A 26493-nucleotide genomic window follows, 5' to 3' on the forward strand; every position below is an offset into this window, starting at 1 on the left:
CTGCAATATAAGCAAAGTAAAATGTGCTCCAAGTCAAACTTACTGTGGTGTGTTCCCATTCTGATGTGACAGCTGAGTTTATTTTAGAACCCAGTCAAAACTGGGAGTGATTACCAGCTCTCACTGGTTACACTGGAGATGTCCATGCAATGGCATTTTATTACTGTTTGAGCTACATGTAGCTACAGCAACACTCAGCTTTTCTTCTGTCAGTCAACACAGCAGCTCTCTATGGTTTCAGCATGCAAAGTCATTATCCTCGTCCTCTCTTTGTCCAACATGCTCTTTCTCAGGACCCTAAAACTGTCACATTGCTTTATCTTTGTCTTTCTACACCTACTGTGGTGCAAAATCAATAGAAGAACATTTTACAGAAGTGTCCAGATGAAGAACAGCACTTTGGAGGAAAGGTGAGGACGTGTGGAAGACACAGGATTAGTTGTGAGGATGGATGGCTATTCTGTAATCTGAAACTAAAACCTTCCTGCATCTAAACAAATAAGCTCTATAAAATATCCTGAGGACCTACTAAAGCCACAAGCCACTAATAGGATAAAGGGATTGACCTGTTTGTCTAGGGCTGCCATGAATAGATTATTAATCCCATGCGGATAAGTGAAACATTGTGCCATTGTTTAACTACTTAAACCACCAGGAATACCAGGAATGCACGATGAACAGGAACACCAATCAATTGCAGAGCACCATTTACTCACCTATTTACTCACTCACACAGTAAAGAGTCACAGAATCTTTTGCATTTTATGGAAATTAGGAAAACAAAGAGCCCGGAGGAACTAATAAAGACACAGGAGACACTCGAACTCATCATAGGCAGTGACCAAAGGCATGTTTGAACCCTGTTGGAAAACATGCCTTGCTTAAATTTAACATGTTTCACCTGACACAGTATAAACAAATGTAATGTTTCTTCAATCAGACAGGAAATAAAACAGCAACATTTGTATAATGGATTGTTATAGAAAACCTCTAGAATTGCAAGTGATAATAATAATAATCACAGCAAGAAGGTCCTGGGTTCGATCCCCAGGCGGGGCAGTCTGGGTCCTTTTCAGACAAAAAAAAAACACTTTCCAGAAATGTTTTTTTTAAATGTACATTTTAAGGAGTAGTTAAGGGCATGAGCTCTGTCAATTTATACAATAAAACTTTCTCCCAGGGCTCTAATTTCACTGAAATTCTTCATACCCTGCATGCTCATGTAAACATCTCTTTAACTTGGTACCCTTAACTACTCAAGCTGTTTATCTGTTTACAATACTCATAAGTTAAATTGAGGGTGGCACGGTGGCTTAGTGGGTAGCACTGTCACCTCACAGCAAGAAGGTCCTGGGTTCGATCCCCAGGCGGGGCGGTTCGGGTCCTTTCTGTGCGGAGTTTGCATGTTCTCCCCGTGTCTGCGCGGGTTTCCTCTGGGAGCTCCGGTTTCCTCCCACAGTCCAAAAACATGCAGTCAGGTTAATGGGAGACACTAAATTGCCCTATAAGTGTATGTGTGTGTGTATGTATGTTTGTCTGCCCTGTGATCGATTGGCATCCCATCCAGGATGTTACTGTGTGCCTTGCACCCATTGAAATTCTGGGATAGGCTTCCCCCCCCCCCCCGCAACCCTAATTGGATAAGCAGGTAAGACAATGAATGAATGAATAAGTTAAACTGGTGTAGAGCCTTGATTAATACACAGTAAATAATCTCAAACCTCCAGTTTAGGAGATATTCTGGTTTAAACATTTAAAAATAATTAATGTAAATTACAGCAAGTAAACTTTTACATCTTAGAATCATCTCTGCTAAGAATATGGCAACAACATTGTTACACATGAACTGTAAAAAGTAAAGAGATTAGTGACAGAAGGAAAGCTAATGACACCACACGGACGAACTCTAGATCTAATAATTACTAACAGAATAAGTCTAAATCAGACTGAGCAAATCACATGACTCAACTGGCTTACAGTAAACACTGTTTAAATATCTCTTGCTACATGTACAGGAACACACGTGTATAAGCCTCACATAAGTAAACACAAATTGAGAATATAATTATCTTTACACATGTACACAAACATAATGTGGTCTGTTTAAATCATCACATTTAAAAACATTATATCATTACATTACATCTAGGGTGGCACGGTAGCTCGGTGGGTAGCACTGTTGCCTCACAGCAAGAAGGTCCTGAGTTCGATCCCCAGGCGGGGCAGCCTGGGTCCTTTCTGTGCAGAGTTTGCATGATCTCCCCGTGTCTGCGTGGGTTTTCTCCCACAGTCCAAAAACATGCACTCAGGTTAATTGGAGACACCGAATTGCCCTATAGGTAAAAGGGTGTGTGTGTATGAGTGTGTCTGCCCTGTGATGGTCTCTTTAAAAAATTTTATCATCACATTTTGGAACATGAAAGCAGGGATTTCTGTTTATTTAGCTATTCAGATTTTAAAAAATAGGTAAAAATCTGATCATAGGATTGTTGGTAACCCCAAGCATTAATATGAACTTGTCAGACTGATGACAAACTTTAAATGCTTTCAGTTTCTTTAGTTTAAACGGAGAAATGACTGTAATATTATTCCTGTGTTAGATCATTTGTGTTTATAAGTGTATAAAATGCTGTGGGACGAGAGCTGGCACAAAACAGATAAGACCACCAATGAGAAAACGTATTTAAATGAATGTGAAGTTAAATCATTTCAAAGCTAATATGTGAGATTCTGCTTGTGTGGTCGTATAACCATGTGGTTAGAGTGCAGTGCCTATTGGGGCCAACATTAGGCTTGCTGTCTAGGATAACACAGGAACGACTGTAGACCAACGTGTTTTTGCCAAAACACCAAACCACAAAAAAGCTCTATAAATTCATGGTGAACTATTTCATGTTTATGAGTACTCTATTTCAAAGCTTAATTTAAGCGGATTAGTCTGTTTTTAATGTATTGTACTCCTTACAAATATATACAGTACACCCTTGACTTATGAATTTAATTGGTTCCAAAGGGCTGTTCTTAAGTCAAAATGTTCGTTAGTTAAACCTATTAAACCCATAAGAAATAATGTAAATAGAATTAATCCGTGCCAGACCTCCCAAACCACCCCCTTACCTAACCTCTCTAATGTCTTAAATGCTCTTTTTTGTTATAAATACAAGAATATTTTCTCTTAAATCTTAAATTATAGAATAGACATTACTGTAATAAACAATATTAAACAACAATACACATTAGTACTGTACTGTACATAAAAACTAGGGCTGTCGAAGTTAACGCGATAATAACGCATTAACGCGACCTCAATTTAACGCGATTAAAAAAATTAGTGCCATTAACGCAAATTCTAGTTCATGTTGACACTTGACTGGTAGAACAAACGTTTTAATGTCGGACTTGCCACCGTTTTTCATTTGCGGTTTGTTAACATAATGTAACCGATCGTGGTAGTGATGCACTCGCTTAATAAAGAAATAAATACACGCTATATTCACAAGTTGTCGGGAGCAGAACACTTTATTACACTTAATTAACTTCTTCTTCTGTACCGAATACCGGAAAGCTGAGTCGAGCACGTTAGTTCATGAACTATGGAAGCCCCAAAGGGTCAAAACACACTCACTTCGTGTAGAAACGTCCATCAAACCATTTGTCAATGTTTGCTGATGGAGAAATTCTAACCTACAATCTGACATTTACTGCCTAGTATGTGAGTGAATAAACTCCCTTACAGTTCTCTCTTGTCCCAGCAGTTTTTAACATAAGTACATTTAGCATAAAATGTGTTCACCATTTTAATTGTAACATTTCACTTAAAAATCCTTGTTTTCTATAACATTTACACAGATTTTTTTTAATGCGATTAATCGCGATTAACTATATGAAATTCTGAGATTAATCGCGATTAAAAAATTTAATCGTTTGACAGCCCTAATAAAAACATCACATTTCAGTACAGTACGTGTGCTGTACCATACACCATAATACATTTCCTTCTTTTTATATAAAATGTATCTACCAGAAACAACAATAACTCTCATATTTCTCTATTATTTCCTTCTTTATTTCAGTAGTGTTGTATTTTGTAGGTGTAATTGCACGAAAGAAAGAATACTTTACTGAGCCGAATTCCTTCTTCTCTGTCACTCACTGTCCCCTCTGTCTGATACACAGTGACACCTACTGGCAGGAGTAATTATACAACACAACAAATAGTGATTTTTTTTTTCATTTTCTCACCACTGCACTTCCTCTGGGCCTTCTTTGGGGACATTTTAATATTGAATTTTACAAAATATAAAGAAAACACTGGAAAAACCCCGTCCGCTGTCCGAATGTCCGCTCACTGTATATATATACAGGGGTTGGACAAAATAACTGAAACACCTGTCATTTTAGTGTGGGAGGTTTCATGGCTAAATTGGACCAGTCTGGTGGCCAATCTTCATTAATTGCACATTGCACCAGTAAGAGCAGAGTGTGAAGGTTCAATTAGCAGGGTAAGAGCACAGTTTTGCTCAAAATATTGCAATGCACACAACATTATGGGTGACATACCAGAGTTCAAAAGAGGACAAATTGTTGGTGCACGTCTTGCTGGTGCATCTGTGACCAAGACAGCAAGTCTTTGTGATGTATCAAGAGCCACGGTATCCAGGGTAATGTCAGCATACCACCAAGAAGGACAAACCACATCCAACAGGATTAACTGTGGACGCAAGAGGAAGCTGTCTGAAAGGGATGTTCGGGTGCTAACCCGGATTGTATCCAAAAAACATAAAACCACGGCTGCCCAAATCATGGCAGAATTAAATGTGCACCTCAACTCTCCTGTTTCCACCAGAACTGTCCGTCGGGAGCTCCACAGGGTCAATATACACGGCCGGGCTGCTATAGCCAAACCTTTGGTCACTCGTGCCAATGCCAAACGTCGGTTTCAATGGTGCAAGGAGCGCAAATCTTGGGCTGTGGACAATGTGAAACATGTATTGTTCTCTGATGAGTCCACCTTTACTGTTTTCCCCACATCCGGGAGAGTTGCGGTGTGGAGAAGCCCCAAAGAAGCGTACCACCCAGACTGTTGCATGCCCAGAGTGAAGCATGGGGGTGGATCAGTGATGGTTTGGGCTGCCATATCATGGCATTCCCTTGGCCCAATACTTGTGCTAGATGGGCGCGTCACTGCCAAGGACTACCGAACCATTCTGGAGGACCATGTGCATCCAATGGCGGTGCCGTGTATCAGGATAACAATGCACCAATACACACAGCAAGACTGGTGAAAGATTGGTTTGATGAACATGAAAGTGAAGTTGAACATCTCCCATGGCCTGCACAGTCACCAGATCTAAATATTATTGAGCCACTTTGGGGTGTTTTGGAGAAGCGAGTCAGGAAACGTTTTCCTCCACCAGCATCACGTAGTGACCTGGCCACTATCCTGCAAGAAGAATGGCTTAAAATCCCTCTGACCACTGTGCAGGACTTGTATATGTCATTTCCAAGACGAATTGACGCTGTATTGGCCGCAAAAGGAGGCCCTACACCATACTAATAAATGATTGTGGTCTAAAACCAGGTGTTTCAGTTATTTTGTCCAACCCCTGTATATATAGTGAGAGAGACGGTTGGTGTCAACTTGTTCGTGACGTTACGTGTTTCACAAATTTCTGTTCGTAATCTGAAATTTGTTCGTACGTTAAGTTGAAAAAGATCGTTCGGAACCCGAAATGTTCGTATGGTAAACCGTTCGTAACTCAATGGTCTACTGTACAGACATAAAATACGAATGGAAATTATTAATAGTAATGGAAAAAGAATAAAGAAACATAATGGGTTTGTTCAAAAACCTAGTAAGCTGTCTTGCTGCCTACTGCCAACCTTAAGCAGAGAGGACTTTAATAAGGCATCAAACTCATAATGTACGATTACGTCACTGCAGTTTTCGCTTACTAAGATAACTCTGTTGGTCTCAGGCCATTTGAACCAATGGGCTGGGGCGACACAACCCGCTACCATGCCAGCTAACGTCTCCCTCCGTGTATTGAAAACAGTTAAATTGTCCCAGACAAAACCGAATTTGCGAATAAATGACACTTGTACACCTTTATACAAATTAAAAATCAATGAGAATTTATTTACATTTGTAAAAAACTCTGTTAGTTGCTCCGCATTCATCCACCATATTTGTAATTTTTTGTGAGAAAAGTTGCGCCACACTGAATGCTGGGATTTCCTTCACTGCTAAGGAGGCATTAGATGCTCCCTCGTTATTTAGTCAGATCATTGCTTCGAAATAAGGCACCTCAGTAGGCAGCATTTAAGGCATCTAAGTAGAGAGCTCACTAGATTTTCGGACAGACCCTATGAGTGCAGATGGTTTTAGGCAGGTGTCCTGCATGACTGATGCAGTTCAGTAGTGACTAGATCCATGAGAAAGCCATAAGAACATTGTGCTGATAATTGTGATGAACAAAACACATTTAAGGATATGACTACAATGCTCATCCATTTATGTAATATGTAATGAAAAGCTGTTTTTTGGATGACAGTGAACAATCAGTTAATTAGTAAGCACAGAGTTATATCCCAGAGTTATTATTACCTGGTTAATATTATGAAACATTGTTTCCCTTCAATTATGACAGTGCCCCCATGCACAGGCCACTGAGGTTGACTAGTTTGTTTGATGACCATGAAAAGGATGTAAATCATAAGCAATGGCCATTGCTGTTAAAATATCTTACCATATAAAAGATTTTGGACAATTGTTTTACCATGCGTTCACACTGGCAAGTGACAAATAGCTCATATGTGGACAGTGGTAGCCTAGTGGGTAGAGCTTTGGACTATCAACTGAAAGGTTGAGAGTTTGAATCCAAGCTCTGCCATGCAGCCACTGTTGGGCTCTTGAGCAAGGCCCTTAACCTTAACCCTCTCTGCTCCAGGGGTGCCGTACAGTGGCTGACCCTGCGCTCTGACCCCAGCTTTCAAATAAACTAGGATACGCAAAGAAAGAATTTCATTGTACTGTACGTCTGTATATGTATATATGACAAATAATGGCATTCTGTTCTATTCTATATTTCTTAAGGTTTGTCTTGTATAGGCATGTAGGAAGCCACTGCTGTTACAGGTGAGCAGTGACCAGGACAAACTTGCGGTCACAATGTAGAAAGTCCACTTAATAAAACGTACAGACCACTGTGTTATTTTGCATTTTACTTTTTAAATAAAACAAAGGAAAAGGGCTTAACAATTTTTATATTCTGCATGGTAAACATCAACAAATGTAAGCTTGAGGTACAAAGAAACTGGAGCTATGGGGTAGTGTTAGACACTCCTGCCAGATTATTGGTTTATTAGATCTACCAGAACCAAACAATAGGACTTACCTAAAAGCCAAACATTTTAGTGTCATTCCCCTAGACTTTAACTATTGGCAAATGGCAACTATCCTTGGTAGACTAGCAAAACATGAAAAATGATGTTTGTTAATTAGGATTTTAACGTCATGTTTTACACTTTTGGTTGCATTCATGATAGGAACAGTAGTTACTCATTACACGAGGTTCATCAGTTCACAAGGTTATATCGAACACAGTCTTGGACAATTTAGTGTCTCCAGTTCACCTCACTTGCATGTCTTTGGACTGTGGGAGGAAACCCATGTGGACACGGGGAGAACATGCAAACTCCACACAGAACCCAGGACCTTCTTGCTGTGAGGCGACAGTGCTACCCACTTAGCCACCGTGCTGCCCTAAAAAATGATGTTCCAAAAGTATGGAGAATCTGTGACAAGGCACAAAGTTGTTCTTACAGATCATGGTGGCAAAAGACCTACTTCTACCATTATATTTTTCTATCACCATGCATATAAAAAATAGCACTTAGTGCCCTAATGTTAGGTGTGTGAGCATTACTATGCCAGGTCTCTGTTGTGCATCCTGTGTCTGTTTCCTGAAGGGAAACACTCTCTTTCCTGCATCTGTCCATATTGTATTCCCCTAAATCATATTCACGCCTCTCTGTGTGGCTCTCACAACTATGATTATTGGTACTGAGGCAGTGCCATACTGTCATCTACTAATGATTGTTATTTTTAGATGTGAGGCACCTAACAAACCTGGCTTGTAATTTACACATTAAGCACTCTAAACATCTATAAAGACTTATGAGAGGAAGAATCTTACAGGCTTAAAGATCAGCAAGAACCTTTGAAGTTTACTCCTAAAGCCACCAAACCCCAAAACTACATATTGCTGTGCCAAATAGTTTGAAATATTAATGCACTATCACTGTATAGCAACACACTATGTAGAACAGGATGCTGTTTGTGACAAGCAAGGAAATCACTTTTGTGTGCTGTGTAAACAATGCCCCAATAACCATGGATACTATGTGACTAAAATAATCACCATTTCATGTAGTATTAAAAACCTCTTTAGAGAAGGTTGTGGTAAATACTGTAATGGTGCTGTTTGTCTCTGCTGTTTAAAAATGTAACACTACTGCCGCTCAGGTGGCACAGCGGTAAAAACACGCTGCAACCGGAGCTGGATCTTGAGTACATCGTATCGAATCCAGCTCTGCCTTACCGGCCGAGGCTGAGCGGATATATGAACAACGATTGGCCTGTTGTTCAGATGGGTGGGACTAAGGTCGAAAGTGGGTCTCTCTCTGTCAGAATGGTGCAGTTACGACCTCTGCTGGCAGATTAGAGGCGCCTACACAGAGATGAGGAAGGAGTGCTCTTAGGGTGTGTCTCTCCGCACGCAACGCTAGGTGGCGCAACACTCGTCAATGTGTGGGTGGCAAGATGCATACGGCTTGCTGCTCATGTGTCGGAGGGGATGTGGGTTAGCTTCGATCTCCTCGGTCAGGGCAGGGATCGGCAGAGAGGAGGCGTGATGCAAATTGGGCAATTGGACGCACTAAAGGGGGAGAAAAAGGGGGGGGGGTGTAACACTACAGTTAAAGTACACAGATGTTAAGTAAATGGGCTGCTATGGTCTTAAAAATATGAACGCTAGGATTTTTACTGGATTTAAGCAGCACACTGTAACCTGTAATAAAGCATACCAGAGGTACCATTGTTTTGAAATGCATCAGAGAGAACTGAATCCAATAGTAAGCCTATTTCTAAGACATTTCTAGAGCAAAGTTGGAAATGTTACTTTCCGGTTGTTATGGATTATAAATTCATTCAGCTTTAAACTGGGGTGGATTTTAAAATGCTCATACATAAAGCATCACAAAGGACACAACTAGGGTGCAAATTTTGGGATTTATTTTTTTAACTGATTACCAACAATAGTCAACGGTTAACCCTTAACTGACAAGCATATAGCATCCCATCATACTCTATCAGAACAGCAGCACAAAACGGTTCTAAGTACTAAAGTAAACATGCTAATAAAAAATTAGACATACAGCTGGTACCTTCTTCCTGACAACATTCACACAGTTATTATGAGATGATAAACAAAGTTCTACCTTTATGTTGGAGCATGATGCAAACTATACAAATCATTTTTGTTAATGAAAGGTTATACACAGATTCACATGTGCAGAGTTTAACATGCAGTCAGACTCTAATAACAATGTTAAAAGGCTCCCCTGGATGTGATTTAAATAATTTATTATGTTATTTAAATTATTAAATTATTTAAAATCTTCTTGTTTAAGTTAGGACAGCAGTGTGAACTCTGAGATAGTGCAAAGTGTAACAAGCCCAACTGCCTCCTGATCGGTGTCGCTTGGTTATGTAATCATGTCCCTCTGCCTTGCCAAATATGGCCAGCAGAGGGAGCATGGAGGTGCAGATGATTGACATGTCAGTTCCATCTAACTGTACCTCACCTGCCACTTGCTGAGCATTAATTCACTCCAGATGAAAGTGTTTCTATTTATCATGGTTTCTTCCTAACAGATTTGCCAGCTCCTCTGTTGGCAACCTGCTTTTCTCTTGAAACCATGATACCGGCTTTGTTCTCGTGCAGTTTTCTGTTGTGTGCTGCATATGAGGTCAGCACACTTTTGTCACTATCTGGGAAAGTGAAAGGGCAGTTGTAGCCTAGTGGGTAAGGTACTGGACGAGTAATCAGAAGGTTGCTGGTTCAAGCCTCACCTCTGCCAGGTCGCAGCTGTTGGGCTCTTGAGCAAGGCCCTTAACCCTCAATTGCTTAGATTGTATACTTTTACAACTGTAAGTCACTTTGGATGAAAGTGTCTGCTAAATGCTGAAAATGAAAATGTAAATGTAAAAAACTTTTGTGAAGCTTGTTTTGCTGAGTTATTTTTTTGGCATTACAAGGGAACCACCCTGGACGGGTAAACTGCCCCAGAAGCAGCGTGGCATTTTCTGGAGCAGACCCCATCTCTGGACCCACACTGGCTAAACATGGGGTCGCATATTGCCATATTCTGTTTTTGTGTCTTACGTTTGTTACTTTTTTCCGTTATTTTGGCCACCGCTTTTCCCATTACAATTTTTGTTTTACACCTGGTGTTTCAGTAGCGAGCTAAGAGAGGGTAAGTCATATTAAAATTGTTGTTCACTCTGCACTCTTATTGTGGCTTGTTTTGTGAAAAAAAGATCACTGTCAAAAAAATCTATTTATCATTAATGTCCCTAGACACAATGACTCAGATTTGGACTTGAGGACTGTCCCCAATGCAAAGTGTTTCAAAATAGCTGTTAAACTTTATTAAACACTGAGTTGTAACCCCTTCTGAGTCAAAACGGCACTACCCATTAATTCTGTAGGACTAAAATATATGGCTTGTGTCTTTCTACCCATCTCGTCATTTTCCACAATTAGAAACACACAAACAGCTGAAATCCCACCCCATCCCAAAGCGTGCTCCCCACCCATATTCAGTGCTAAATTACAAACTTTAGACACTCAAATACTAGAACAGAAACATACATCACTAGATAAGAGTTGACATGATGTTATTACAAGTAAATAATATCACCACTCAGAAATGCTGGGTGCAAGGCAGGAACACACACTGAACATTAAGCAACACACACACCCACTTATTCACTCCTTTACACACTGGGGCAATACACCTACTGATGTTTTAGAAAGCTGGATGGAAACTGAAGTACATTAAAACCAATATTATACAATATTTACCATATAATTTTTATTGTTTAATAATTTATTTAACTTTTATAACCACTGTGCCCTGATCAGGGTTGTGGTGGGTTTAGTGTCACGTGAAAACACTTGACACAATGCTAACATGCCCACTGGTATATTACAGTTTGTTTGTTTGTATTTTAACGTTTTAATGTTTTACACACTTTGGTTACATATACGGCAGAAATGGTAGTTACTTATTACAAAAGATTAATCAGTTCACAAGGTTTTATCAAACACAGTCATGGACAATTTTGTATCTCCAATTCACCTCACTTGCATGTCTTTGGACTGTGGGAGGAAACCACAGGGCGAGAACGGGGAGAACATGCAAACTCCACACAGAAAGGACTCAGGACCTTCTTGCAGTGAGGCGACAGTGCTACCCACTTAGCCACCGTGTCGCCTGTATACTACAGTAATATTTATGTGATCTTTACATCTTTATAGATCTTGCTTTGTGCACAGGGGCACAGTCAACCTGGAACAAGAAAGGGCCTTCCCTAAACTGTTGTTATTTCCCTAAAATAATGATTTTAACCAAGAAAGGCACAGGGGTGTAGCAGATAGTGTGGATGCCAGAAGGGAACAACAGCCTTGCTAGTGAAAAAACTGGAAAGTACCAGTACCTGCTGTCTGACACTTTACTCCCTCTTGTGGCGTTTGCTTGTCTTAAAATTACAGGCAACAGTTGTTACCCTAAATTAAGCAAATCACAAAGTTACAATGTAAAAGTCCTTTAATCTATTTTGTTTTTAATTCCCCCACAAAACCTTAATTTTTTTAATGGACCTTATATCTGACTGTAGTGTAATTAGCATTTGCAAATGGATACTCAAGATGAAGAATGTATAAACAAATGTAACTGTTATTTCTTTATACACACCTATTTAAATAAAAAACACACACAAGTTTTACAGTATTTCTGACCTTATCATTCTCTACAAAACATAACAGCAACATTGCATTGTAAAAAATATTTATTAACCTCCAACTCACTATAGAACAATCCCTGCTGCTCATGTAGCCAAATCCACTCAGATTCATTTATTTTTCCTCTTTGATTTTACGCTGCACATCAGCACACAAACTTTGATCACTCACTACTTGTTGACGTGCATTTTTGGACGTGGTATCATTAAACTTTTCATCACTTCTCGTTTGTTTTTGTGACAAAACGTAGTTTGGGAGACCAGAGAAGCTCGCCTGCGATTCCAGTTGGTGATAGATGGTGTAGCGTGAAACCCCCTATCGTCGATCAGTCATGCAGTGTGAAAGCCACACTGACTTGAAAGACTCCCGATTACAAGAGATCCAGTTGTGTAGTGTGAACTGTACAGCAATCTGACAACTTGGAAAGTCGTGTAGTGTGAACTTGGCATAAGGTAACACATGTTCAGAACTTTTTTGGCTAAATGATGCACATTATCTTTTTCATTGTGTTTTTAACATAATGTATATTTTATTGACTATTGCAAGACAAATTACATATTTGTTTTAACTGTAACTTTAGATTACAATTTTACAATTTATTTTAATAAGTAATTTCCAGCAGGTGCTCAATAAAGTAATGCTTTTGTCTGTTACTTATTCTACTCAGTCACAAACACTATTTAATATTCTGTTTAGTTTATACTGTGATAAATAGGTTTTCTACACCGTTTTTTAAAATAATATACTTTATGTAACATGGCTAAGCCACTGAAGTTTAGCAGTAAGCTACATTAAGCAATGCCCTTCTGCATTGCCATTTTGCACTTTGTAATTGTTAAATCATTCCAGGTGGGAGTTTTCCTATATACGTATTTCATGATTTTCTTGTCTCTGATTTGCCAGCTCCTTGGTTGGCAAACTTGCTTTCCTCTGAAACCGTTATACAGAGTTCTCAGGTCCGATTCAGTTTTCTGCTGACATGCAATTCCAGCACACTTGTTTCATTTTGGGCCTCATGATATAACTATCCCAGATATGTAAATTCATGCTATCCATGTTATGAACAATAAGCAATACATTTTCAGTACTGGCTGGTTCTAAGGGTCCCCTATCTTTCCTTTTTCTAAGAATTAAGAGTTCTTAGAGCTGTATATATTGTGTGTATATATAAGCAAAGCATGGAGCATGAAAACCAGGAACACAAATCAGTGACAGGAGCCAGTAACTAAAAACAACAAACAGCAATACATGACAGAAACATGAATCATATTTAATTATTAAAATTACCTAAGTTATGGGTGGTGCAGCAGTAAAACACACAAGCTCATCAGTGCTAAGATTTCAATCTTAAGTTCAAATCTCAGCTCTGCTATCAGCCGGGCAGACAGCTACATGCAGACATGACTGACTAAAGTCTGCTGCAGACATGAGTGGCTAACGTCTGCTGGGTAGGAAGGCCAAAGGGATTCCGACTAGCAACTGCACACGTGTCGGAAGAAGCATGTGTTAAGTACAGTCCTCCTCTGTCAGGGTGGAGGCCTGCAGCAGTGTAGGAGAGATATAACCAAGGTAATTGGATATGACTAGATTGTGAGAAATGGACAAATGCATAACTAAAAAAAACCCTAAATCATATGCAATCTTGCTGTGAGAAGTGAGTTTTAACTGATGATGAACTTTAGAATAGAGTGGTGAGCCACGGCCCTTTTTTGCTCGCCAAGACTAAGCATATGGTGGATCCTCCTTTAAAATCTAATCATGATACCCTCACCTGTTACCAATTCACCTGCTTATTAATGTTTTTAAAATACTGGAACTTAAATATTCTATAATCTATAGCCTTATCTATTGAAATCTTTAGGATTCAATACTATCAAGTTGGTCAGCCAAAATAATGTCATTTCTTTGTGTTTTTGTTATTAAATTATGTTTGAAGAGACTTAACAAATTACATGTTCTTGTTCTTATTGCATTTAACAAAATAAAGTATTTTTCCAAAAATGGGGTTTGTAAATTCAGAAAATACAACACCAAGACACTAGATTATATGAACTCCACCGACACACATACACAAACACATTTACTTAAGACATATTACCCAGAAACCCAAAGAACTGCATGAACAATTGCTTACATATTCTGCAATACATAACTAAACCAACCACCACTCACATTTGCAAAAATTTGTCCTCACTAGTAACCATTAAGAATACTGTAGCTAATCTAATATCAATTAATCATGTTTTATTAGGTAATCCAAAAACTGTAATGCAAATTAAAATACAATTAATTATAATATACTGTATATATATGCTTATAATAGCTGGATCGGATGTAAAACAATATTAGGTACTCCAGAGCCAGGACTGAAAACCAGCTATAGAACAGCATATAAATACTGTATTTAAAATCAAATGGACATATGAGTGTAAGTTAGTTAAGACAGACACATAGAGAACTCACGTTGTGTAAAGGCTGGTTGTTGTTGAGATGGTCTTGGCTGATGGGGCTGAGAGGACCGTCGCTAGAAGGTCCATTCTGGTCACAATCGAGCGATACCTGATCACGGCATTGTGCATGACAGGTGTATTTGCAACCTGCAAAAAAATAAAAGAGGTTATGAATCAATATTTAAAGGAATATGTTTCTTAACCTAATATATAGTCAGGGACACCTGGTCATGAGCTTGTTGGATATCTTGTTCCAAACGCATGGGCTTTAATAGAAAGCCACCCTCCAGTTTGCCGCTATAACAGCCTCTACTCTTCAGGTAAGCCTTTCCCAAAACTTCTGCAGTTTGTCTGTAAGAGGTCAGGCACTGATTTTAATTTGTTAGATTTTTTTATTTGATTTGATTTTGATTTGATTTGTACACAAAAGCCTGGTTTGCAATCAACCTTCTAACTCATCCTGAACGTGTTCTGTAGGTTTGGGGTCAGGACTGGAGTTTCTCCACATCAAACTTGTCAAGACATCTTTTAATGGACCTCACTTTGTGCACAGAGGCACAAAATGTTAGCACTGTTGCTTCACAGCAATAAGGTCCTGGGTTCAATCCCCAAGTGGGGCGGTCCGGGTCCTTTCTGTGTGGAGTTTGCATGTTCTCCCTGTGTCTGTGTGGGTTTCCTCCAACAGTCCAAGACATGCAGTCAGGTTAACTGGAGACACTGAATTGCCCTATAGGTGAATGGGTGTGTGTATGTGTGTGTGCCCTGCGATGGACTGGTGCCCCGTCCAGGGTGTTACTGTGTGCCTTGCACCCACTGAAAAGCTGGGATAGGCACCAGCACCGTCCAACACAGTGGTAAACATGCGCTCCTGACCCAGGTTTTTTTTTTATTGTGTTGCATCAATCAAAGTAGAATCAATAAAGAAAGGAAGGCAACCAAACATTAATGCCATTCAATTTGAAATGGAATGACCAAGTAGGTCATGGTCTGGGGTCCACATACATTTAGCCTTATATTGTAACTTAATTTACCTTACTACCAATGCTTTAGCCATGAACTGAACATGGGGGGTCTACCATAGTTTGTTTGTTTATTAGGATTTTAATGTCATGTTTTACACTTTGGTTACATTAATGACAGGAATGGTAGTTACTCATTACACAAGATTCATCAGTTCAAGCTTTGAAGTTTCAAGTTTATATCTCCAAATCACCTCACTTGCATGTCTTTGCTGTTAGAGGAAACCGGAGCTCCCGGAGGAAACCCACATAGACATGGGGAGAACATGCAAACTCCACACAGAAAGGACCCGGACCGAACCCAGGACCTTTTTGCTGTGAGGCGACAGTGCTAGCCACCGTGCCGCCCGGTCTACCACAGTCTACCAAGGGGGGTTCTAAATTCGAAAACATTGCTGGCCTATAAACAACAGATGAAAACACTGACAGATCCTAACATTACTCAAAAGTTTTTACATCAGTATATTGGAGCGGGCCATTTTGTGCATATCTGAATAATGGGGGGGGAGGGCAATATATATTGTGTTTATGGGGGGGGGGGGGGGGGGGGGTATACAACATATGGGGGGGGGTATATTGTTTGCTTACAACTACAATAATCAACATTGCTTAGTTGATCACAGCTGCCTGAATATGCATGCTTTGGGGTATTAGGGTTTTACTGACCAACAACAATTTGGTCTTGTGTTTGGGTTTTAACCTGTGGGGAACAACTTATTTTTTTATTTTTGGGGTAAGCAAATGTATTTTTTTCACATTTTCTTGACACAAAGCCTATTCTATAATATAATACAATTATAGCAATACTCTCCAAACCCCCTTGATTTGGGGTATCTCAAACCACAAATAAATAAATGTAATACAGTTTAACCTGTGACAGTAGTACAATATAACAGCACAAATAAATTGGGTCAATAGGCAAGACCAAGATGAAAACACAGTGGTCTCTAAAACAATATGTCTATTTCTAAGTGTTGCTTGAAGTAGACGGTATTTTAGCAAAATTACAGGAAAAGTGGCATCATGTACCAGTATTATGTTAACAGTGAGCTGTTCAATACTACTAATGTTTGTGTATGAAAATTACTTGTCTATACAATTTTATGCACCTGTAAAGGCAGAGAAAGTAGTGCAATGGTACTGATATAATGTAATAGCTACGCAGTCAGCTTTTATGACGTTTTTAATGACATTTTCCAGCATATAGCTGGAGCGTTCTCATCAAAGAATCATCTGTCAAGTACTATAAACCAGCCCATCATGCAAATTCACAACTGACACAAACACAAAGAAGCAGTAACTATCACATTACATCCACTACATACAGCCTGCATCATAACCTACCTTGGGGTTTCTGCTTGACCTGCGGTGGGAATTTATCTGAAAGTTTGCACATTGCTGCTCCCATTCCAGCACAGCCTCATAATAATAGGTCCTCTTCTCACTCCCTCTCTTTCTGACCATCCCTCCCCTTTATCTCTACCCACTTAGTAATGAACCCTGCTGATGGAACTCCATCAAGCTCAAAAGTCAGATGAACGATAAAATGAACAATCAATCTCTTACTCTCACAGCTCAGCTCATTTGTGATGTTCTCTCTTACTCTCTCTGTGCTGAGTGGAGTGGTTTTGCCTATCAAACACTGGTTTGGAGTCCACAATTATATTCATACAATATATACAGTCATGAAATCATTTAGGAATACTGTATATTAATGTACAGTAGATTACTCCTTTTGGCTGCTGCCGTTAGTGGGCACCATAGTGGATCATTCATTTTTACACCAGATGCCCTTCCTGACACAAGCCTCCTATTTATCTGGGTTTGGGACTGGCACTAAAGGTAGACTGATATCTATCCCCCAAATAGCTAGGTTCATGTATCGCCATGCAACTTCTGTATTAGTGAGCCCAGTTTGAGATTCAGACCCCAAAACTCAGGAGCTGCTGCTCTTACCATTATGCCACACAAGCTCACATAGAAACATACAGTATTAATATACAAGAGTTAAAGCACATCATAAAAAGGGTTTATTCATTCTTTCATTTATTCATTGTCTGTTTTACCACCACTTTATTCTATTTAGGGTCATGGTGGGTCTGATTCACTTGACGAAAAGCAAGACACCCCGGACAGGTCTCCACTCCACTACAACGCAAACACACATTTACAAACACACTCATACCTAGGGGGACTTCAGTATCGCCAATTTATTTATTTATTAGGATTTTAACATCATGTTTTACACACTTTAAATACATTTTATGCAGCTGAATTTTTTTGCAGCTGTATTATTTTATAAAATCTTTGTACAAGTCGTGCACAAAAAGCCTTACATAACAAAATCTAAGTAATGATTATCTGTCATCTGCTAAAAAAACTATCACAAAAAAGTACATAATCACACTTATTTTTATGATAACTGTTAGATATTCAGATAAGCACACTTTATCAGGTTCCAGAACCTGAAGCAATCACTTGTATCAATTGTATTACCAGAATCATTCATGTAATATATGTATAAATGTGACTACAGCTCAAAAAAACAAATACTGGTTGGATGTGATGTTTAATGAAGTGCTACTGAAGTCATACATAGTAAATCAGTCTGTGGAGCTCTCTATTCGGCTTTTAGACATACAGCATAATATTATATTACAATACATTACATTATATTGTATTACATTATATTATATTATACATATTTTATTCTATTTTATTCTATTCTATTCTATTATATTATATTATATATTATATTATACATATTTTATGGATATATATTACATTACAATATATTCTATTACTTTATATTCTATTCTATTCTATTATATTTTATTCTACAGTATTATATTATAATATATTCTATTATATTCTATTATATAACATTATATTATACATATTTTATGGATATATATTACATTACAATATATTACATTACTTTATATTCTATTCTATTCTATCATATCATATTATATTATAATATATTATATTCTATTAGAACCCTAACCAGGTTAAAGTGCTGCTAAAAATGTAAAGAAAATATAATATTACATAAGGGTGGCACTGTGGCTTGGTGCGTAGCACTGTTGCCTCACAGCAAAAAGGTCAAGCGGTCCAGGTACTTTCTATGTGTAGTTTGCATGTTCTCCCTGTGTTCATGTGGGTTTCCAAAAACATGCAGTTAGGCTAATTGGAAATAAATAATTGCCCTAGGTATGAATGTGTGTGTGTTTGCCCTGTGATGGACTGGCGACCTGTTTGGGTGTTTCATACCTCCTGAATAGGATGAAGCGGTGGTAAAAACAGACAATGAATGAATTACATTACATTATATTATTATATATATTATGTTGTATATTATTTTATGGAAAGAATAGAAGTGTTGCAGACCACCAGGCTCCAGAGGCACTGCATTCATACAGTACAAACATACACACTCTCTCTGTCTTGTTTAAACACACTCTCACACCCACATGGTTGTGGTCTCTGGGGCCTGTGAAAAGTGCAGCTTTGTTCTGCAGTAATTGCACTTCCCATAATGTAGGGGAGACAGCTCTATCGATCAAACCTACTGAGAGTAAACTCTGCACTTAGAACAGCAAACTCTTTTTACAGCACTTTTTTGCATTTCAATCAGCTGCTTTATCATGGTCAGGGTCACGGTCTGTTTGGTTCCACCCCAAAAGTATGTGTACACCTCACCTAATCATTGGCTCATTGCTAACAAGTGTATAAAATCATTTAAAAGAATTATATTCAACTTCCTAGTTGGCAACAGTTTGGCAATACCCATATCTGTTCCTGCATGTGTGTGTGCACAAAGCGAGGTCAGTGAAAACAAGTTTAACAAGTTAGGCGTGGAGGAACTTCAGTGGCCTACACAGAACCCTGACCTCAACCCAAATTAACACTTTGGGATTTATCCATCATCTGTAGGCATTTGATGCTCTGTTAATGTATGATTCCTTTCCCAAAAAAAGGACAGAATATAAATGTGCAAGACTGTTTAATTATGATCTGTATTACTCCCCTTATTTTACACTGGAACCTGAGGTATATAGATCATAATTAAACAGTCTTGCAATTGTATATTCTGTCCCTATATTTATATTCTGTCCCCTATATTCTGTTCCTTCCATGTACATTGTAGATTGTATGTAATAATAAGAAAATTTAACTGAAAGTTGGCTTCAATACTCATTTGCTGGTACCAACCTGGTAAGGTGCCCTACAAACAAAATTGGACATGACTGGCCACTGTTGTCTGGTCAACAAGCTGTATGCATGTATCCGCTCTGCGGTTTGCTACTAATTTGCATAAAGTTAAACTTTTTCACGTGACAGACTCTGCCCACTTAACATGGCTAATGTTTACTCTGCCTCCTGTCTCCAGAAATCACCAGCTCTAATTGAAAATGAATGTCAACCGGTCGATTTGTTGCGCTGCTTCACTGCCGGTCAGAAGTACCTGAATAAATATGCAGCCCTTGTTCACCTACTATAATCAAATCCCTATTACTAAGAAGTTCTGAAATTCTAAAAAGGTTCAACTTATCTACTTCATTTTTCAGACTGTGATTGTCCTGCTCTGCCCTTCCGATGCTTTCACAGTGAGGAATTTCACATATTCTAAACAGCATTCCATTCGGCTCCATGCTGACCAACAGGCTGGCCTTCTAATGGCCTGCTGAAACAACAGCAAACTGCCAGGAGGCTCCACAAACAAAGAGCAGGTCACCTGACTGGTACCAAAGCACATGGAAGAAACTTACACACAGGTGAAAGAACATACCAAACTCATCACAGACAGATCTGCCACGGGACCCAGAGGGCAAACACCACTTCTTTGTATTCATATTTACTCCCAAATACTAGTATCCATCAACTTTAAGCTCATAATGCAAGTAATAAAATAAAACATGTTTAAAAAGTGTTTACTGGTAGCAGCTTGTTTCCATCAAATTAAAGAGTAATTTGCTTTCTGCAAAACACACCTGTCTAATAGGGACTCTGATGGGAAGTTGCCTCCTTGCCCCTACAATCAATTCTCCTGCTTCAACAGCTGTAGTGCCAACTGAGCACAGGCCATTAAGACCATAGTGTGATTCTCAGTAAATGCTGGGCATTGTAGTGGTGGGGCCAGTGTACTCACACAAATAGGAGGAGACATGCAGCAGCAGAAAGGGGGGCAATGGAGTACAGAGAAATTGGGTATACCCAAATTCAGACTGAGTGTTTGGTTCCTGCTTCACCACTTTTACATGTGTCCACGTAAAGAAAATCATAATGTACACATAAAAAAATTATATATATATATATTATTTATGTGTACATTATGATTTTATATATATATATATATATATATATATATATATATATATAATTAAGTAGTAATAAAAAATAGAGAAGTAGAGAGGTGTGCAATATAAGCCTGTCTATGTAAACCTGGAGTAAGACCGTTTTAACACCTAAAGTGCACTGGCATGCTTGGGTGTTGAAGTAAATGTATTGTGTCTGAAAGCTGCGACCAGAATAGACCAGCTGAGGCAGCAATGCCTCCAGTACCAACAATAAAGTGCACACAATACCAAAACAATCTGCTGATTTGCCTTGTGGCGTGAGTACTGTGTAATGCTAACAAATGTATTCTTATTTATTCAGTATAATAGATGTTTGTTTGTTTATTAGAATTTTAACGTCATGTTTTACACTTTGGTTACATTCATGACAGAAACGGTAGTTACTCATTACACAAGATTCATCAGTTCACAAGTTTAATGTCAAACACAGTCATGGACAATTTAGTATCTCCAGTTCACCTCACTTGCACGTATTTGGACTGTGGGAGAAAACCGGAGGAAACCCATGCAGACACAGGGAGAACATGCAAACTCCACACAGAATGGACCCGGACCACCCCGCCTGGGGATCGAACCCAGGACCTTCTTGCTGTGAGGCGACAGTGCTACCCACTTAGCCACTGTGGTGCCCAACTTGGTGGTGTAGAAAGTTCAAAAATACCATGGCTTTCTATTGATATTATTAGGACGGTGACATCTTAGTTGTCATATGAGCAGTGCATTATTTATTAATTAGGATTTTAATGTCATGTTTTCCACACTTTGGTTACAATCATGACATAAATGGTAGTTACTCGTTACACAAGATTCATCAGTTCACAAGTTTAATGTCAAACACAGTCGTGGACAATTGTGTATCTCCAATTCATCTCACTTGCATGTCTTTGGACTGTGGGAGGAAACCGGAGCACCCGGAGGAAACCCACGCAGACATGGGGAGAATAGAATCCAGGACCTTCTTGCTGTGAGGCAACAGTGCTACCCACTGAGTCACCGTGCCGCCCACATGAACAGGGCAAGTTCAAATGCAGCCAGTAAAAGGACGAGGAGCAGGGATCTTTTACCAAGATCTGACAGAAAACCTAAACTTTCAACTTACGCTGAGAGAAAATTTGTTCAGGTGATTATATGTGATCAAAGAAACATAAAGCAGCAGATCTGACCTGAAGGCGTGGTTTCCTCCGAGTGCACCGGTTTCCTCCCACAGTCCAAAGACATGCAAGTGAGGTGAACTGGAGACACTAAATTGTCCATGACTGTGTTCGATATAACTTTGTGAACTGATGAACCTTGTGTAATGAGTAACTACCGTTCCTGTCATGAATGTAACCAAAGTGTAAAACATGACGTTTAAATCCTAATAAACAAATACTGCCATGCAAGAAAAATACGTGATCGACAACAAACCTCAGTCAAGCTTTGAGGAGCCTATTTTAAAACAGTGTAAAATTAATTTTACTTCTTCAAATCTTCAATAACACTGCATTTCTCCAAGTGCATCCATCTACTGCTCATAATATTTGGGACGCAGTCTTTGTAAACATGATTACATAACTGTGTGCATGACATTGCTCATAGTGTGAATTACTAAGGATTCACCTAATTATGACTCAGACTTCATTATAATTTAGCAACCCACAACACTTGGCACAGTGCTAATTTACACACAACGTCAAGTGTTTTATACATTTTTAAAAACCTTTACACCATGTCAAAGTAAAGAAACTAAAACCACTGAATCCAAATACACAATCCATATGGCTAAATGGCTAATTTAGAAAAAATTAGGCAATATGCAAACTTCCATGTTCATTCTGCCAAAGCGTCAACTAAACCAACCAACTAATCCAGATAGCAACTAAATTTCTTCAAATCACAACATTCATGAACAGACTGAAAGGGTCTTTTATGCTCTAGTTTCAGTCTACTTTGACCATTCATAGAGACATAGTGATTCCAGACTCACCAGAGGGTTTCCATAGCAGACCGACCTCCAGGCGTCCTGAACGGCGCATCACTTTAGATAGGCAATAGAAGAATCCAGTGAGTCTCCTCAAAGTCTTACCGAACCCTCTCCTCAATCCCATGACTTTTACAGGAGACCAGAAAAAGTCCCATCGACATCACGACACACTACAGAAGTCCAAACATACTGACTTCTCTCATGAATAGGACTAAGAAACACTCCAGCCATAGCCTCTTATTCCTGTCTTAGCCTCTGACTTTCTGACTCCTTTCAAAAAGTCCAGAGCTCCGCTGTGTGTGTGGTGTGTGTGTGCCAACCCCACGGATTCTACATTGTACGCAGAGTCAGCTGGTCAGGAGACAGTTCATTGTGGGCTATCATTGTGCTGTCACAGGATAGTGTGTCTTCTCTAGACACACCGTCACTGCTGCTATGCAAACAAGCAAATGGATATTAGGGGAGTCAACAGGTGGCTGTCAAATAGCAAGGAACAGTACTGGCTAGATAGAGAAACCCAAAACTATGAGGGCTTTGTGGGGCCAACAGAAGCAGAAAGTGTGGTTGTGTAACAGGAAACAATGTAAAGAATTGTGTCAATTCTAAATGTATATATATATATATATATATATATATATATATATATATATACACACACACACAACCTCAAGTCAGAAAAAGTTGGGACAGTATGGAAAATGCTAATAAAATAAAAATGCAGTGTTCCTTATATTTACTTTAATTTTTATTTGATTGCAGACAGTTTAAACACAAGATATTTCATGTGTTGTCTGCTCAATGCTCAACTTCATTTCATTTGTTAATAGACCTCCATTCCTGCATTTCAGGCCTGCAACACATTCCAAAAAAAGTCGGGGGCAATTTAGGGCTAGTATGTGATTCCAAACAGGTGATGTCAACAGGTGATTGTAATTATGGTTTGATACAAAAGCAGCATCCAGGAAAAACTGAGTCTTTGATGAGCAAAGATGATCAGAGGATCTCCAGTTTGTCAACAAATGCGTGAGAAAATGATCAAAATGTGTAAAAATAATGTACCTCAAAGAAAGATTGGAAGGGATTTGCATAATTCTCCCTCTACAGTGCATAATATCAATAAACGATTCAAAGAATCAGGAGGAATTTCAGTGCGTGAAGGCCAAGGGCGCAAGCTTAAGCTGAACACCTGTGTTCTTCAATCCCTCAGACAGCGCTGCATCAAGAACCGCCACTCAACAATAGCTGATATAACCACATGGGTGAGGGATTACTTTGGCAAACCTTTGTCAAGCACTACAATACAGAGTTACATGCACAAATGCCACTTAAACCTTTACTGTGCAAAAAAGAAGCCTTATGTTAACCATGTCCAGAAGCGGCGTCGACTTCTCTGGGCTCTGAGGCATCTAGGATGGACCATCACACAGTGGAAACGTGTATTGTGGCAGATCAGTATTCCAGGTCTTTTTTTGGGAAAAAAAAATGGACACCGTGTGCTTGGGACCAAAGACCCAAAGGACCATCCAGACTATTATCAGCAAGTCCAAAAGCCAGGGTCTGTCATGTTATGAGGCTGTGTCAGTGACCTTGGCAAAGGTAATTTACATTTCTGTGATGGCAGCATTAATGCAGAAAAGTACATTAAGACCTTAGAGCAACATATGCTGCCTTTAAGTGCCATCCTCTGTGCCAAAACGTCTTTTAACTGTGGTGAAAAGGAATGGCAACATTACAAAGTGGTAAATGCATGAAGTTGAGCAGACAAAACATGAAATATCTCAGGTTCATTCTGTCTGCAATCAAATAAAAGTCAAAGTAAATGTAAGACACTGTGTTTTTTTTTATTACTTGCATTTTCCATACTGTCCCAACTTTTTCTGATTTGGGGTTGTAGATGGCGGGTGTTTAGCATTGATATTATTACTCGATCCAGTGATCGCCTTACTTTTTTACCTGAAAACTTGGATCACATAATTCAGGTATCTCATTATGAAGGAGGGAAACTGAAGTCTCAGAGAAAGTCACCTTTGTCCAGTTGTTACATTTGAGTGAGCGTGTTGTGTATTTACTACGTAAGGGATACCAGGAAATGCTCTAGTCTAGAGGCTGTTATTTAAAGAGAAAATGGGACTTAATATTCAAAGCGTTTAGAGAAAAAAAGGGTACTTAGTGAACTTTGTGCCCTTCAGGCAAGAATGCACATGGACAGGTTCATCAAGGTCCAGAGAAAGAGTTATTGCCATCTTTACTGGCATGCAGCAGAAGTAGAACAAACCCTGACTTCCTCACCCTTCTGTTACCGGTTCATGCAATTTTTGAATGCTGTACTGATAAAATACATAGTAGATGTTCTAGATATAGGGTGGACAGGACTGTAAACTTTTGTGAATCCAGTATGTTTCACTTCACAGTAGTTTCACTCTCAGTCTCAGTTTAATTAATGTCAAAGTTACTTTTTAGTGTAGTACAGACACAAGGAAACCAACCTTACATTAGTTCTGACCCTAAAACACAGAGTCCAACCTCAACAACCAAAATATCCACAGACAACATTTAACAACTGAAAACCACAGAGCAACCAGAGAGCAAAACAAACAAGTGACTAGTCCTAGAACCTAAGAAGCAACCAAGAACATAAAATTGGGTGGAGATAAATCTCAAAACACAGAGAATTAAACAGATTAAAGATCTGAGAACAGAAAATTGACTAGAGTTGAGTCTTGACATCAGAACACCCATCAGGACAACCATTCTAAGGCCACTAAACCATTTAGAGACAAATTCCATCTTTTTGACCCTAAAAGACCAACCAGAGATAAGTCTTGACACTAGATCACCAAAAAAGACAGGTTTTGACTCTAAAAGACCAACCAGAGACGAGTCTTGACACTAAAAGACCAAACAAAGACAAGTTTTGACTCTAAAAGACCAATAAGAGACAATTCTTGAATCTAAAAGACTAACCAGAGACAAGTCTTGACTCTAAAAGACCAACCAGAGACGAGTCTTGACACTAGAAGACCAAACAAAGACAAGTCTTGACTCTAAAAGACCAAACAAAGACAAGTTTTGACTCTAAAAGACCAATAAGAGACAATTCTTGAATCTAAAAGACTAACCAGAGACAAGTCTTGACTCTAAGACCAACCTGAGACGAGTCTTGACACTAGAAGACCAAACAAAGACAAGTCTTGAATCTAACAGACCAACCAGAGACAAGTCTTAACACTAGAAGACCAAATAAAGACAATTTTTAAATTTAAAAGACCAATCAGAGACAAGTCTTGACACTAGAAGACCAAACAAAGACAAGTTTTGACTCTAAAACACCAAAGTCATGAAACTAGAAAACCAAAGAAAGACAAGTTTTGACTCTAAAATACCAACCAAAGACAAGTCTTGACACTAGAACACCAAACAAAGACAAGTCTTGACACTAGAAGACCAAACAAAGACAAGTTTTGACTCTAAAAGACCAAACAGAGACAAGTCTTGACACTGGAAGACCAACCAGAGACAAGTCTTGACTCTAAAAGACCCATCAGAGACAAGGCGTGACTCTAAAAGACCAACCAGAGACAAGACGTGACTCTAAAAGACCAAAAAGAGACA

General features: G+C 39.0%; 1 protein-coding gene across 1 annotated transcript in view; it reads right to left on the reverse strand.

The window, feature by feature from the left end:
* The window catches only part of LOC134324644 (ras association domain-containing protein 3-like), a 94407-nt gene that overhangs the window by 62121 nt on the left and 5793 nt on the right, over positions 1 to 26493 (reverse strand). The window contains exon 2 of the mRNA XM_063006550.1: positions 14553 to 14686. Within this exon, the coding sequence (XP_062862620.1) occupies positions 14553 to 14686 (134 nt within the window). The remainder of the gene's footprint in view (positions 1 to 14552; positions 14687 to 26493) is intronic.

Source organism: Trichomycterus rosablanca, chromosome 1 (assembly GCF_030014385.1).
Source record: "Trichomycterus rosablanca isolate fTriRos1 chromosome 1, fTriRos1.hap1, whole genome shotgun sequence".
Taxonomy (NCBI): domain Eukaryota; kingdom Metazoa; phylum Chordata; class Actinopteri; order Siluriformes; family Trichomycteridae; genus Trichomycterus; species Trichomycterus rosablanca.